Source organism: Nesoenas mayeri (assembly GCF_963082525.1).
Source record: "Nesoenas mayeri genome assembly, chromosome: 5".
In the NCBI taxonomy this organism is placed as follows: domain Eukaryota; kingdom Metazoa; phylum Chordata; class Aves; order Columbiformes; family Columbidae; genus Nesoenas; species Nesoenas mayeri.
The window spans coordinates 52,306,409-52,321,156 of record NC_137548.1 but is presented as its reverse complement, the minus strand read 5'-3'; the positions used below and the strand labels follow the sequence as shown (position 1 = coordinate 52,321,156).

General features: G+C 52.7%; 1 protein-coding gene across 1 annotated transcript; it reads left to right on the top strand.

Annotated features, from left to right (window-relative positions):
- Window positions 1–4,002: 4,002 nt before the first annotated feature.
- Window positions 4,003–14,460, top strand: IFITM10 (interferon induced transmembrane protein 10; the record flags this gene model as incomplete). Its single annotated transcript, XM_080345978.1, has 3 exons — window positions 4,003–4,028; window positions 5,002–5,416; window positions 14,137–14,460. 3 exons carry the CDS (start codon window positions 4,003–4,005, stop codon window positions 14,284–14,286), a joined length of 591 nt encoding a protein of 196 aa, XP_080202104.1. The 3' UTR covers window positions 14,287–14,460.
- Between the last annotated feature and the right edge of the window lie 288 nt (window positions 14,461–14,748).

Sequence of the window (14,748 nt, the reverse complement as noted above, 5' to 3'; positions counted from 1 at the left end):
ATGGCTGAGTGATGCCAAAGGTAGTTCTCCTGCAGGGTACTCAAGCTGTCCTCTAGGCCAGCTAGGAAAGCTTCTGCTTGACTTGGGACATAGAGTGGTCCTGTAGCAGCCAAAGTGGGACTCCAGTTCCTAAGTCTAGCCTAAAACCAACTAGGATGTGGAGTTTATGCTCCCAGAGCCTGGTGATGGAGAACTTTTTATTTCTTTTTTTTTTTTTTCCCCAAATGCAGGAAAAATCCATTCCTCTTTCCTGACTGGGTGATTTTTAGTCCTAGTGCTGCTGCACAGGAGCTGGAGACTCCAATGCAGAATGAAAGCCCCATGTGCCAGGTGGAAGATAAGAGCTAATCCCTACTTTGAAAAAAGCGTCATCTACATAAGCAGGATGGATGCAGCCAAGTCCCATCCCATTTTCTGAACGCAGATCTAAGCATGCACAGAGCTTAACTGATTTCCCCACTGGCACATCCCAAGCCTCTCTTCCCCCAGGATGCCTTAATACTGCGATCAATTGTTCTCCTATGTTAAAGAAGTGGATTTAACCCAAAAGGGCTGGCTAGGTCCTGAAAACAAATCATGCAGCCCACCGTTCCTCAGTAGCCCAAGGGGAGAACAAGCCATCGGCTGCCAAATATTTATCAATGTGAATATGAGGGCGTTGTTTCTGCTGGCGGGATTGTGCCTAAGCCTTTAATCGTGCTGTGAGTACTGAATGTTATGTCTCAGCGGGAGCAATCACAGGCTTGATCTTGGCCAAGAGCTGGAGAAGCCAAGAGCCAGGGTTGTCCACCCACGCTTTCCAGCAGAGAGCAGAGCACACCCCACCCTGCGAGCAGCCTGCACGTGGCCCCATGTTATCTTGCCCAGGTTTACACCAGCCCTACCCATTTACTGCACCAGCTCTGGAGAACTCCATGCACATGGCAATTTCATAACTCACTCTGTTAAATGTCACCACTGATACAAATAAGATAAAATTTTTCATTACCCGTCCCCTTGAGTAGTAGGGCACTTGGCCCTGACCTTCAGGCCTGTCATCATGGGCCTGATCCTTCTCCAACCAACTCTCCTCCACTCAGACAAGGACCTACCTAAGGAGAGAGAGGATCAAGAGACCCCTTGTTTATGGAGATAACTTCCTCATCTGGTTGGTTCAGCAATTTGTTGCTTTGGGAAACTATTTTTATTCACCGTCAATGACGAAAAATGCTGTTTTGTGGGGGCTGGTGGTTTTTTATTTTTCCACTCTTTCTTGGATTTATTTTTAGGTTCCTTTGGGAAAGAAAAGAAGCAGAGTGAAAACTCAGAGCTTAGAGGACAGGAGACAGAGATCAAGGGAGAGTGGGGAGATGGGATTTACCCCTCCAGGCCTCAGGCCACCTTACTGCTTGTGGGGCTTAGCAGCCCATTGAGTAATTTCACAGGGGGAAGAGGACAGACCATTCAGGAGGTTGTGGGATTTCTCCTTCAGAAGTAAAAACAGCAGGGACAGTCTAATGGTTTTCCAGAGAGCTAGAGTAGGATTTGCGGTGGAAGACTTTCTCAGAGGTCTTACAGCACTTGATTATTCTACAGCCCACATGTCTTTAACATGATTACAGGAGAATTGCTTTGGGGCAAGAAACATCCTTCTGTCCTGTTCATCCCATGCTTAGCACACGAGAATGCAGGATTTGATGCCACAATAATACAGGCAATTATTGATACTCATAGCAGCTTTTATTTGAAAGGAAAGTGGCCCTGGACCTTACGGTTGAGGCCTTGCATATATGACCTTTAAAGACTCACAGAAAACAGGAGTGTTAAAAAAATGCAGGACATTGAGGGTTTTTTATTCCTTGTCTCGTTTGTTTTTTTAAGCCAGTTCCCAAACTCTGAAGGGTCACACGAATGGTTTTTGAACCAGTGATGCTGCATATATGCTGTCATGGTCTGTGGTAATAAACCTCTCACTGCGCACACTTAGCATCAAGAAAGATGATAAATTACCAACTCTAAGACTCAAAAGTGCAATGCAAACTGTAGGGTTGACCGGGTACCCAGAGAGGAGAAGCAGCAGCCATCCACCCTCCCTGACCTTTCAACCCTATTCACACCAGGGAATGCACACACCTCTGTTGATCCCACGTTCTCCTACACCACTCTGCTGCCTCCTCTTGCCTCCTCCAGATCCTGTCTTTGACCTTTTTCTCTGCTCACCCTCCATCCCTGCCTCATGTCAAGAGGAACAGTCCTACCTATACAACTTTCCCCAGACAAATGAATAGCAGGCTCATGAGTATCTCCTACAGAAGGCGCAATCTGTTTACCAAGGGGTTTTGTTCCTCCTGAGACTGAGGGAAGAATGCTTTAAACAGCTGGGTTGCCTGGATTTGGCCAAGCCCTCTAGAAAAGCTGATGACAGCTAACCATGGCTCTGCCTTTCCTGCAGACTTCTTAATCCCATGGGAACACCACTCTCACCTTGGCACTGCTTCTGCTCCTTGGCACCTTCTTGGAGAGAAACCTGGGCCTTGTCACAGGCAGCCCTTCACTAATAAAACCCTCTTTATTTTGGCAGGACCCAGCACAACTCTGGCAACAATAAATCCTAAACCAAAGGGCAGTTTGTCCTTTTTTAACCAGCATGGGTGCCTTCAGAGACATTAAATAGGCCTCATGCAAGTGGGACCCCCTCCAGCCTGGGAGCGCTGTGGTTGCATGAGAAGTCCCCTCACATATCACCGACCCACAGGGATAGACACAGGTTGGGTGCCTCTGTGCAGGAGCCAAACCTGGCTTCAAACAGCTGAGTGAATCATCATCCTTATGTCTTAGCTCAGTACTCTGCAGGTAGGTTTAAGGCATTTCCAGGGGATTTCCCTTCCCCTGCGAGTACCACTCACACAAACTTTTGTTTTGCCCAGCCTATTCCCAGCACTCTGGGATTTCTCTGCTGCCATTCCCCAGTGCCCCAGCTGAACTGGCTGCTGCCTCAAAGCCACCTGTGCTGGGCTGGGCTCTGCTGCTGCGGGGTGACACAGCGTGTCCTCATCTCCTCACCCTCCCTGTGCCACGGCTGCATTCTGCCAAATGACCTGCAAGCTGTCCCTGTGTGGCACCAGCGGCTCTCCAGCATCACATCCCTGGGGGGGATGCAACCACAGCACCCCGGAATCAGGTTTCCACAGAGCTCCCAGGGCACTTGGCAAAGGGAGGCAGCAATCGTTTCTGTGATGCTCTGCCAAGCCTGGGCACGGCCAGATCCTTGCAGGATTGTCCATCCTTCATGACAGACCCACCTCCCTCCCCTAAAGCAGCCACACGCCCTGCATCCTGCTGCGGGGTGCTCCTGCCCCTGCCCACACTGGGATTTGCTCAGTGCTGGCAGGATTTATCGCTCCACATGCAGGATTTATTCCCTTTCCAGCCATCCCCCACAACCAGAGCACTTTTTTCCCCACAGCACTGTATCATCCCTACCTCCCCTCATCACACTGTCCCCATTGACCCCACACACCTCTGCCACGCTTGCTTTAGGCTTTTCACGCGGGCCCCTGGGAGTGAACCTGCAACACAGGCTGCAGTGAGTCCCCACTGCAAAGGTTTCTGTGGGCGATGCTGAGGACAGTGGGGCCAAGCATCCCCTCCAGAAGGCTGGGGAAGGTGCTCAGCCAGGGCCCCGGAGATGCCTTTCTCGGGCAGAGCGCTGCCGGGGTGCTTCAAGCAGGAGGTGACGCCCCCGCAGGGGGGACACGAGGAGAAGGGCCGGAGCACGGAGCAGGTCTCCGGCGTGGAGCATGTTTGGGGGGAGGAGAGGGGCTGCAGGTTGACCTTCCCAGCCCCTAACTCTCCCCCTTGCCCACCCCTAGCCCATGGGTGCCCCCCCGCCCTGCCCTCCTCCCGCAACTCCAGCACCGAGGAAGCCGAGCCGGAGGCAGTGCTGAGCCGGATATGCAGCGACTCCCCGCATCCCTCCTTGTGAGTATCCCTCGCTCCTCCTGATGCCTTCGGAGGAGACGGATGGACGGACGGACGGGCAGCCAGAGGTGGACTAGTCTCTGCTATTTGCAAAGCTGAGGGAGAGGCGGGGGGGCGCGGACGGGAGCCTCTTCCCATATCCCCTTTCCCATCCTCTCTTTTCATCCCCTCTTCCTCCTTCTCTCCAGCCACGGTATTCTTCCCACCAGAAATGGGGCGAGGTGGGGGGGAGAAACCTGCCGGCAGGTGGAAGGAATCGGGAAATGCAGTCCCATCTGCAATCCCGCAGAGATGAGGACTCAGCCAAAAATAAGTCTCCTGCCTAAAAAAAAAAAAAAAAAAAGCAACCAAAACAAACAGGAGAGAGGGAGGGCGAGGGGCCGGGCTGCTCTGCCGCACCGGGAGACCCGCTCCACCTGCCGCCTCGCAGCCGAGTGACCCTCTCCCATCCCGGCGTGGGACAGAAAGCAGAAGGCCCTGACAGACAAACAGACCGGCGGGCGGGGAGGGCTGCGGGGGGATGCAGTGCGGCTAGCTGGCAACTCCCCTGGAGCACCCCCGGCTCCTCCCGAGTGTTTCTTTCTGTTTTTATTTGTTTCCTTCTTTTTTTTTTTTCTTTTTTTTTTTCTTTTTTTCTAATTTATTTCCCCACTCGTGACTCGGGGCGGGTCACGCAGGACAGCGGCCAGTGGGGAGGGGAAGACGAGGGAGAGGGGGAGGGATGCTGCCCGCTGCTGCCCGCTGCTCTGCCCCCGCCGCGGGGCCGGCGGCATCTCCACGCCGAGGCATCGGCTTTGTGGTCCCAGGGCGTAGCGGAGCTCCCTCCTCCCCCTCCTGTCTGCCCTCCTCTCCTCCCGTTCTCCTCTGCCCACTCCCTCGCTCCTCTCCCTGCTCTCTCCTCTGTCTCCTGGTCCCTCACTCTTTCCTGCCATCCTCCCTCTTCTCCCCTTTTCTGATCCTTCCCCTCTTTTTCTTCCCCTGCCCCTCGCCTCTCCATCCCCTCACCCCCGTTTTTCACGGGGGCGGATTTCACTTTGCCAGGGCAGAGCACGTTGACGCCACGGCAGCCACCACGGAGAGGACACAGGACCCCCCACTGAGTCCGCCGTGCCCCTTTGAGGGGGTGGCCTGGACCCCAAGACCCCCACAGGGCCCCCCACAGGGCTGCTTCGCCTGCATCAGCAAGCCTCCGGCTCTCCGGGAAGCTTCACCTGTCCTGTCTCCTTCTTCTGCTGTTTATCTCATGGAGAGCAAGAGCTGCAAAGGGGACAGCCTGCGGCCAGCAGTCCCATGCAAGCACTCAGTGGAGAAGAAGACGATGACCAACCCCACCACCGTCATTGAAATCTACCCTGACACCACTGAGGTGAACGACTACTATCTCTGGTCCATCTTCAACTTTGTATACCTCAACTTCTGCTGCCTTGGCTTCATTGCCTTGGCCTATTCATTGAAAGTGAGTACTGACCATGCGGCAAGGGGTAAAGGGTGGCCAGTGAGGAGGTGGAACATGTGGGGGTCGTGCCTGATGTAAATCATATCTTTGCTATCCAAATGAGAGGTTGCACCTGCTGGGCATGGGGATGGAGTGAGCTGAGATGTGTTTTGGAGCAAGGTGTGTTGCTTCAGGTGGAGAAGAGGTGCTTTGACTTGCTCTGGTACCCTCAGAGGCTCCTCTGTACCGTGGCAGCAGGGCAGGCAACATGGGGCTCACTCAGCTTGTGCTGCACCCACAAGCATCCCAGCACTGGGTCCCTTCTTTAGGATCCTCTTGGTTAGGGATCTTGTCAGGGTAGAATCTGGCAGTGTTGGGTGGTCGGGCAGAAGCAATAAGAAGCAGCCAGCTGGGACCAGCCAGCAGCAGGCAAGTTATCAGGAGGAGAGGCTGCCAAGGTGCACAGCAATCCTGCCTATTCTCTTCTTGCCCTCTCCCTTATTAAAATACCAGAGCTGGTGGTCAGTTTGCCCTACCCCAAGCCCTCTAAATGCAAAGCCAAGCCCTGCAGACCTGCCAGCATTATAGGAATGAACCCCAGGTAGATAAGGAGGGAGAAGAGAGTGTAGGGGGGCTTTGAACAGTGTCAGGGCTGATGTGAAATAGAGCCATGTTGATGGAGAGGGCAATGGTGTGGAGCACAGCCAGTGAAAGAGGTGGGATTGGGTTACTCCTGGTAGCTACAAGGGAGATCAGCCTGGCAGGGATGGAGCCCAGCAAACAGGCAGCCCCTCAGCACCTGCCAGCAGAGAGGGGCCTGGGCTGCCCTCCCCTTTGCTGCCTGCCAGCCTCAAAACTGACTGAATGGATGCATAGAGAGCCCCGGGCGGCTGGGTGGCCCGGGAGAGGAGCTATCTGATTTGTTTGGGCAGGCAACATTTAGAGGAAGGCCATGGCACAGACAGGCTTCGTCACAGAAGCAGATCAATTAACCCCATGCAGCGCCGGCGAGCTGGGCTGCGAGCTCCCAGCACCGCAAGGAATCTGCGCCCAGCACCGCAAGGAAGCTGCTCCCAAGCCTGTCACTGTCCCTGTGAGAAAGGCTCAGAGTCAAGTCTGTGGACATGTGCCCTGGGCTCGGCCAGCACTGGCACCGTGGTGCCTGCCTCAGTTTCCCCTGTCTTGAGTTGGGATGTGAGCACCCATCTGATACCCATGCAGCAGGCTTCAGAGCTGTTTGGCAAGACATTTCATAGCTTAAACCATGCTGGGGCTGAGCATCACCACAAACAGGACTGTCCCAAGGGCAAATGCAAGCAGCAGCAGCTTAACATGACTGGAGGTGAGGATGTCCCTTAACACCCCCACTCATTTAGCCAGCAAGGGAAGAAACTGGCCTCCGCCTTTTCCATGTGTCTTTGCTCATCTGAATTTGCCTCTAATGATCAGCATCTTTCCCATGCAAGAGGCATGGTCACAGTAGGCTAAGAAAGGATTTCACATCACGGGGACACAGCAGTAGCTACAGTGGGTATCTGGGTAGATGCAGTCCCTCAGCAGCAGGCAGCAGTGCAGGCAGGACAGCCTGAGGACCGGGCAGATCCATCCCCAGGGGAGAGGACAGAGTAGGGTCTGCCGCCTGCAAGATTTTTAAAGGCTTGACCCCTCACTATCCTCAACACACAATGAAAGGGCAAAGCCCAGAAGTAACCCAGGGCCAGAGTTTCGTGCCAGTACAGAGGCATGGGCTCAGTGTCTAGCTGCGAAGGTCTAGATGACATAAACTCCAGTGTGGAAAAAAAAAAAGAAATGGTGATGAGGGAAGGCAAATGGACAAATGTGCTCCAAATCAGGGAAAGGAAAAGACAAGATGGCTGTCAAAAAACAGTCTTGGCTTTTGGACCACAAAGCTGGCAGCTGATGGGATGTAACGATGGTATCTGAGCAGACATGGGTCTGTGCAAGTAGAAATAACACTGCACTTGGTTGTGGAGCTCCCCAGTGGCTGTAATTCTGCGGCATGGGGAAGATAGAAATAAAATGTCTCTCAGAGGTACAGGACAGAACTAGCAAGTGGCTGAAGGGATGGTGAATGCCCTCACAGGTTGCTGTTGGGATGTGTGGTGAGAGGCAATGGGGGTGCTGAGGCATTAGCAGAAGGTCCATCCTGGAGAAGACCACTGGGCTGTTGAGAAAGACAGGATCCTTCTTCACTCACAGCTACTCTAGAGACCTTCACAATATCCTGGCTAGGCCGAATGTCAGGGTCATTTATCCAGAAGCCTGTTGTTTGTATCTTATCTACAGTCAATAGGGTTTCTCCCAGAAGTTCAGAGAAAGCAGAAGCAAGGAATGCCCTGGGGACAGATGTGACTTTAAGGAGACTTCTCTTGTTGCTCTGCAGCAATTTAGCAGTAGATAACTTAAGTCCCAGTCTTTCTAGGATGTCTGTGCTCTGCAGAGACTGAATGAGGTGCTGTGGGAGGAAGATGTGGGAAGCAGCACCTTCCCCTTCCTGAGCTCATGCTGGCACTCCTGGCAGCAGAGCCCTTGGCCAGTGGAGCACAGGTTTCCTAGCTGAAGGACCATCAGGCAATTAACAGTTGCCAGGTTATGGTTTTTCCATTTCCTTCAAATAACTGAAACACCTAGCAATCTCAGGAATCAGTGTTTTCTTTATCAGAAATAGCATTTTCAATAGCCTGCCATATCATCTGTTTTTGCCAGATTCATACTGTTAATAAAGCAGTAAGTCCTTCGTGCCCCACGTCCATGAGATGCTTCATTATGGACCTTAGCACACTCTAGTATTTTTGCCAGTTTCAGCAGCGCAATGCCCACACTGGAAGCAAGATGGCCTAGGTATATTTAAGTATTACCATAAAGCTGTCTCCTTTCCCATGCCTACTTTTATTTGTTTTAGCCACAGCTGGGAAAACAGTACCTCCATGTCTGCCTGGCCTTTTGCATACGAGCTGCAGCCTTCTAGATTTCTTTCTGTAGGGAAATACTGTTTCACAGTGACCACCATTTACTAAAAGATGCCAAAAAAACACTCCAGCACCAAAGAATTTATGCTCTTACTCAAAGAAACACATGAAGTCAGGTGAGGGCAAAGACTGTAACATCCAAGCCAAGTACTCTGTGTGACAGACACTCCAGCCAAGCACTCCAAGTAACAGTGTGATGACATACCTTGTCTTTATTTACAGCCGTAGCAGGCCAGATCTTCAGCAGATACAGCTTGCTGGGCTGCAGTGGAGTTGCACCAACTCACATATCCCTCCAGGGGTTATTTCTAGCATCTTAAGCTTCTCAAGGTCAGCCTCCCAGAGCATAAGCAAGTCACTCACATGTAAGCATGTGTTGGTGCTGGGGAAGAAGAGATAAACAGCAGGACCAGGGAAGTTAGAAATCCTAAAGTAACCTTAATCCCAGCCCAGAACATATGCAAGGATCTCTCCAATAGCACCACTTTGGATTCACTTTGTTTTCATCAGGAGCAAATGCCACGGCTCGATACTCAACAGTTCACTCCCCTCCTCTTTGCCAGTTCCAAGTGGTAATGAATGATTCATCAGCACCTGGTGGCATGCGATCTCACTTCAGTTGTTAGGAGTTCCATCTCTGGAGACCACTAAGTCCTTCTCAGTACCTATTATGCCACGAGGTTGTAGATCAGAGAAGCTGCGATCTGAGATGAGCTGTAGTACAGATGCTGTGTTGTGGTTTTATAGAGATGAAGAGGGCAAGAAGCCTTGCTGGCTTTTTAAGTCCCACCAGCAGCCCACAAGGTTGCTCACAGAGATTTCCTATCCCTCAAAGCCACCGAACTTTGTGGTGTGATAGTACCTCAGGAGACATGAGCTCTCCTGCCTTCTCTCTGCCTGGCTCTTAGCACACAGCTCTGGGCACTACTCTCTTCATGTGTTGGCCTTCCCCATTTTGAATGGAAGATGACCAGCTCAAATCTGTAGCTATTTATTAACCCCAAGAATAAGAGAGGCTGTAGCACCTGACCTCTCAGGCAGGCTCTCAGACCACTTTTCGGGAGGAGCACTGGTTTATGGAAGCAGGTGAAATGCAGAGATGACAGCCACTTGATGCTGGTGCCAGCGTGGTGGAGTTATGTGGGCTGGAGAGCTCTTGACCAATTCACAGAGCAAATAAATCCAAGTATCCCCTCCAGAGCTCCTTATGTGTAGGGACGCAGAGCTCTGCACAGAAATGGGTTTACAGACAACCAGCTGTGGGCTGTGTGCTAAAAGCTGGGCTGCCTTAAATACAGCCTCATTAGGCTCATTATCAACAAACCATTTGTCTCCTCCTGCAAGCTGAGGCAGCACTTTGTACCCACACAGCAAGTTCTCTGCTCCCAAAAAAGAGAGGGGCTGAGCCTCAGAACAGAGGGAGGGGAGGTGGCTGCTGAGGAAGGGACTGGCAAGGAGCAGGATGGTAGGAGCTGAGGGGTGTGCTTGTAGATGAAGCTGAAGGCAAAGCCCCAAGGGGAGGCAGGGCAGGAGACAGTGGGCAGAGAGAGGAGAGAAAGAACCCTCAGGGACTAGCGTGCTGGCTATGTTGGAGAAAAAGATGAGATGGAGATGTTGTAGAACAAGGTGAGCTGGAGATGGTGGAAGACAATGTGGGCTTGAGATGCTGGAGGACAAGGTGAGCTGGAGATGGTGAAGAACAAGGTGAGATGGAAATGGTGGAGGACAAGGTGAACAGCAGGGAAGTGAGAGACAAGCAGGAACAGAGGGAAAGGCCATCACTGCCTTTTTGCTGGTGGGAGAGAGGAGAAGGAATGTTCACATGTTAAACCACAAAAGTGGGCTATGTTTTGTGGAAGGCCAGGCATGGAAGAGGACAGAAAATGTGTAAGTTGTCAAGTGAGACCAGAGACACCTTGTCCAAGGTGATATCTCCAAAAGGGCCACCACGCAGCACGTTGGGGTGCCTGGGGAAACCCTGCAATCAGCAGATACAGGATAATTATCTTTACACACCAGTCATCTTAGTGCAAGGCAGGCCCAAAAATCTCCAAATAATTTTAAGTAAGGTGAGAATGGTCAAAGTGACAATGAGAAAAGAGTCTGTGACTAAGGAAACAAAGGGGGTGTTCAGCCTTGTGACCTTGGGGACCTGTCCCCCGCCATGTCTCACCTCCTCCGCTGTGGAAGAAAGCAGTTTCCAGGGCTTCCAGAAGCTTGTGCATCAGTTGCCATTATGGTGATGGTTGCCACAGGAGCATGAAAACAGGAAAAGCTGAGGCTGGGCTATGAGAAAGACACTGGCATCTCCTTAAGGACAGAGTGAGGAAGGAGCCGAAATGCATATCTGCCCTCCAGGAGAGCTCCTCCTCCAGAGCCTGGGTCCAATGCTGCAGCAGGACATTGAGGGGAGATGTCTGCAAGCATCTTAGGGTGCAAGGCCAGGCAGGAGGAGGTGAGGCCACCCTGGAGAGATGTGGGAGGCCGGGGCTTTGAGTGGTTTGGAAGGAGAAACACCTTTTCATTGTGCTTGTGTGCCGCAGGGGCTCTGGAGCTTAAAGGCTCCATTGCAATATAAATTATAATGGACAATAAAGGATGATTTGCATGAGGGTGACTGTTGAAGCCATAGGGCATATGGAGAAATAATAAGGGAGGAGAGGAAGAGGACCAAGGACTCAGCAGAGAAAAGGCATCCAGGAAACCAAGGACAGAGCAGCTGGAGGAGAGCTAGGGAAGGGAAAGGACAGAGAAAGGGCAGGGGGCTGCCAGAGACAGGTGGTGTGGCAGCACACCATGTGCTGCAGGGGTTAGCAGGAGCAGGCAGGTGAGACCAGCCACAGGAGCAGAGAGAGGAGGCAGCTGGGTGCCCTTTGGCAGGAGTTGAAGGCAGCTGTCCATAACTTAATTTGGGCCCAAACAGCAGGAAAGAGAAGAGATGGGAAGGACAAAAACGGAGCTGGGAGGAAATGGTAGCCCGGGGGAGAGGGCAGTGCCCCTTGCTAGAGATGCTGAGGAGCAGCAGATGGGAGCAGGGCCAGAGGCAGAGCCGCAGGAAAGCCCAGGGCAGGGACTGCTGAAGCACAGCGTGGGAAAGGGCTAAAGCGCCAGTCACGAGTGTGAGCTGGTGTCAGGTGGGAGAGGCTGCTGGGAGCACTGGGAGAGGGCTGGGAACAGAAATTAGGGTGGCAGGGTGCCCCAGGGACAGGAGGAGCAGGAGGCAAGGAGCTGGGGAGAGCTCCTGGGGCCAAGAGGAACTGGGCCCACCAAGGCAAATCAAGTGGCTCAGCATTAGGAGGTTTGCAGAGCTCGATGTGCCAACCACACTGGTCTGCTGGAGAAATGTTTGTCTGCCTGGCAAACACTGCCAGCAAACCACAGCTTGCCTGCAGCAGAGATAGATGTCCCCCAGCTGCAGATGGGTTACAGAGGAGGAAGAAACAAAAGGCATTTGCTCTACTCAGAGTTTGCCTCCAGCAGCCTCACAGCTGGAAAGAGAAAAGGGTGTGAGAGCTTCAAAGAGCCTGCTGGGAGCAGCAGGAGGGATTTCTGGCCCAAATCCAGTGCCCCTGGGACTCTGGCTGTAGGGATCTCTGTGCTCACCAGTAGGTGAGGAGATGCCAGTGCCCAGCACTGCTGTGCCCCATGGGTTTTCAGAAGGATGCTAAACCTACTGAATAATTTCAAAGGTGAGTCATCGCGGACATGCAGCTGATACAAAAAGCCATGCAGTCTTCCCAGCTGCCGTCTTACTGCCTTCCCAGAGGTTACATCTGCTGCCAGGAGCACCAGCCAAGCATGCCACAGAGCCATGCGTGGTTTGTGGCTGTCCCCTCTCTCTGCTTCCCAAAGGATGCCCTGTAACTGCTGAGCACTCAGTAGCAGGGTGATGGTCAGATGGCCCTAGCTCCAGCTGCAGGCTCCCAAAAGTGGGACACAACAGAGGCTGAGGACATGGCACTGCAGAATGTAGTATGAGAAGGAAAACAGAGCTCTCCATCTTGCCTATGTGCCTACCCGCGCCAGCTCCTGCAGGCCTCATGCCCAGAGCAGCCTCCATACCCATGGTCCAAGACTAATGAAGAGCAGCGGCTGCTTGTACAGAGAGATTCTTGCTGGTGTGACAGAGGAGAGGACGTTGCTTGGGGCTTTGAGATGTGGTTTCGAAGACTCTATGAACCAGAGTGGCTCAGTGGGAACGAGGGGTTCAGCAACCCTTCCCCATATCCAAGCAAGTCACAGAAGGGTTTCAGGACAGCCCTGTAGGTAAGCACTGCAGGAGGGAGAGAGAAAAAGTCACTAAGATGTGGTCTGAATCCAGAATCACAGAATCTTTTCAGAGAGCTCCTGGTCGATAAAAGCCGTTTAATATTTCTAGGTAGGACTCTGGAGGCAGTTTTTGGAGCCTGCCACTGACAGCGAGCATTCAGCTGGCAGTACCCCAGCAAGGCTCACGCTGCTGGCAGCAAAGGCAGTGGGCAAAACATGCAGCTCCAAGGCCTGTGATCTCTCAGCCACAAAGTGGGCAGCATAGCAGGCACTGCCACACTATGCCAGACGCTGGGTACCCCACTCAGATATGGGAAAGGGAAGGGGAGTAAAGCGTCCTGGTCCTTCTATCCCACATCCTTCTGGCTCCAGCTGCCTGGGTGTGCTGAGTGCTGGCTGATGGGAAAGTTTGGGGACAGGGACACATGCATTCTAGGATGGGATGGAGCCCAGCCCCTCGTCTGCTGGGCTCAAACTGCAGAGCTGCTGCTGGCAGGCAGTGCCATCTGCTGCCTGATGATGCCATTGCTGCCTGGCAGTGTCTTCACTGCCCGTTAGTGGTGTTCGCTGCCTGGCAATGCCATCTGCTGCCTGGTAGTGCCATTCACTGCCCAGCTGTGCCATCCGCTGCCCAGCTCTGCCACCCACTGCCTGCTGGTGCCATCACTGCCCAGCTGTGCCACCCACTGCCTGGCAGCCTGGAAGTGTGGACGGGCCAATGACACTGCCATACACTGCAGGGCTGTCCCAAGACAAGCCCATGAAAGTTGCAGCCTGTGGGATAATGAAGAGAGCAGACTGTGCTGTCAGGATTGAAAACTGCCAGTGGCAGAGATGCTACACAAGCCGCATAAGACCTGCAAAAGGATCTCATTAACCCAGGACTGCTTAATATGCTGGAGGCTCGTGCGCAGCCCTGGAGCTGCAGTAAGATGCCGTGCCAGGTTTCACCTGCTCAGCCCCTCAGTGCAGAGGGAGGCACAGGGATGCACACCAAAACCGCAGCCAGCCTTCTTGTTCACGGGCCGGAGGAGCTGAAGCTTAGCAGTGCAGGGCCAGGGGGCTACAGCATGGTGGGAAGAATGCTTTACTGCTCGTGTGCATGGGGTGCACGATGACACCTCAGTTTCTTTGTGCACCCTTGGGCTCAAAGTGACACTGCCCCATTCCAGGGCCCACAGGGACCTGGTTTGCCTCGTCAGTAGCAGCAACAGGTCACTTTTCCAGGTCTTTATCTGTAGGGTTTTCAGCCCACGGGTACTACAGTGCTTGAGTTCACAAGCTCAACCCACAGCAGAGCCGGGGTGCAAACCTCACTGCAGGGTCTTTTGCTGCACTTCAGGCATTCAAACGCGAAGTGGGACAGCCCAGCCCCTATCCACTGTACAGGTACCCTACAAGTGCATTGGTTTTTGTGGGTGTTGCTTGAAACAAGTTATGCCTTTTATACATCTCCCTTTTTTCTTTTTTCTTTTGTCTCAGGTCCGGGATAAGAAACTCCTCAATGACTTAAATGGAGCAGTTGAAGATGCCAAGACAGCCCGGCTTTTTAACATCACCAGCTCAGCCCTTGCCACGTTCTGTATCATCCTTATCTTCATCTTCCTGCGATACCCCCTCACTGACTACTAGAGTGAGGCCAACAGCAGCGGCCGCCGCCAAGATGCCTCTATGCCAGAAGTGTCTGCAGTTGTTTCTTGTAGCAAGGACGCAAAAAACAAACAAAACCCCGCCACCACCACTCCACCTTGATTGCAAAAAAAAATCCAAGTAAATACATAAATAAAAATTAAATTAGTATCAGCCCAGCTGAGCATACCCTTCCTGCCTCCTAACAGTATGTGGACTGCTGTAGGAAAGGGTCTCAGTCTTACACATGCACAGAGAGAAAAACAGACCAAGAAATATTTATTTTATGGCCAACAAGCTGTGTGACAAGAGCGTGCAAATCCCAGAGCGATGCATGCCTTGCAGCAGACAGCTGAGCTCTGGGGAGCAGCAGGGTCCTGCTGAGCAGGAGATGCATGCAGTGACAGATGCGAACCATGGCAAGGCTGGCTCATGACATATCAGATGTGTTCAGACCACTCCACC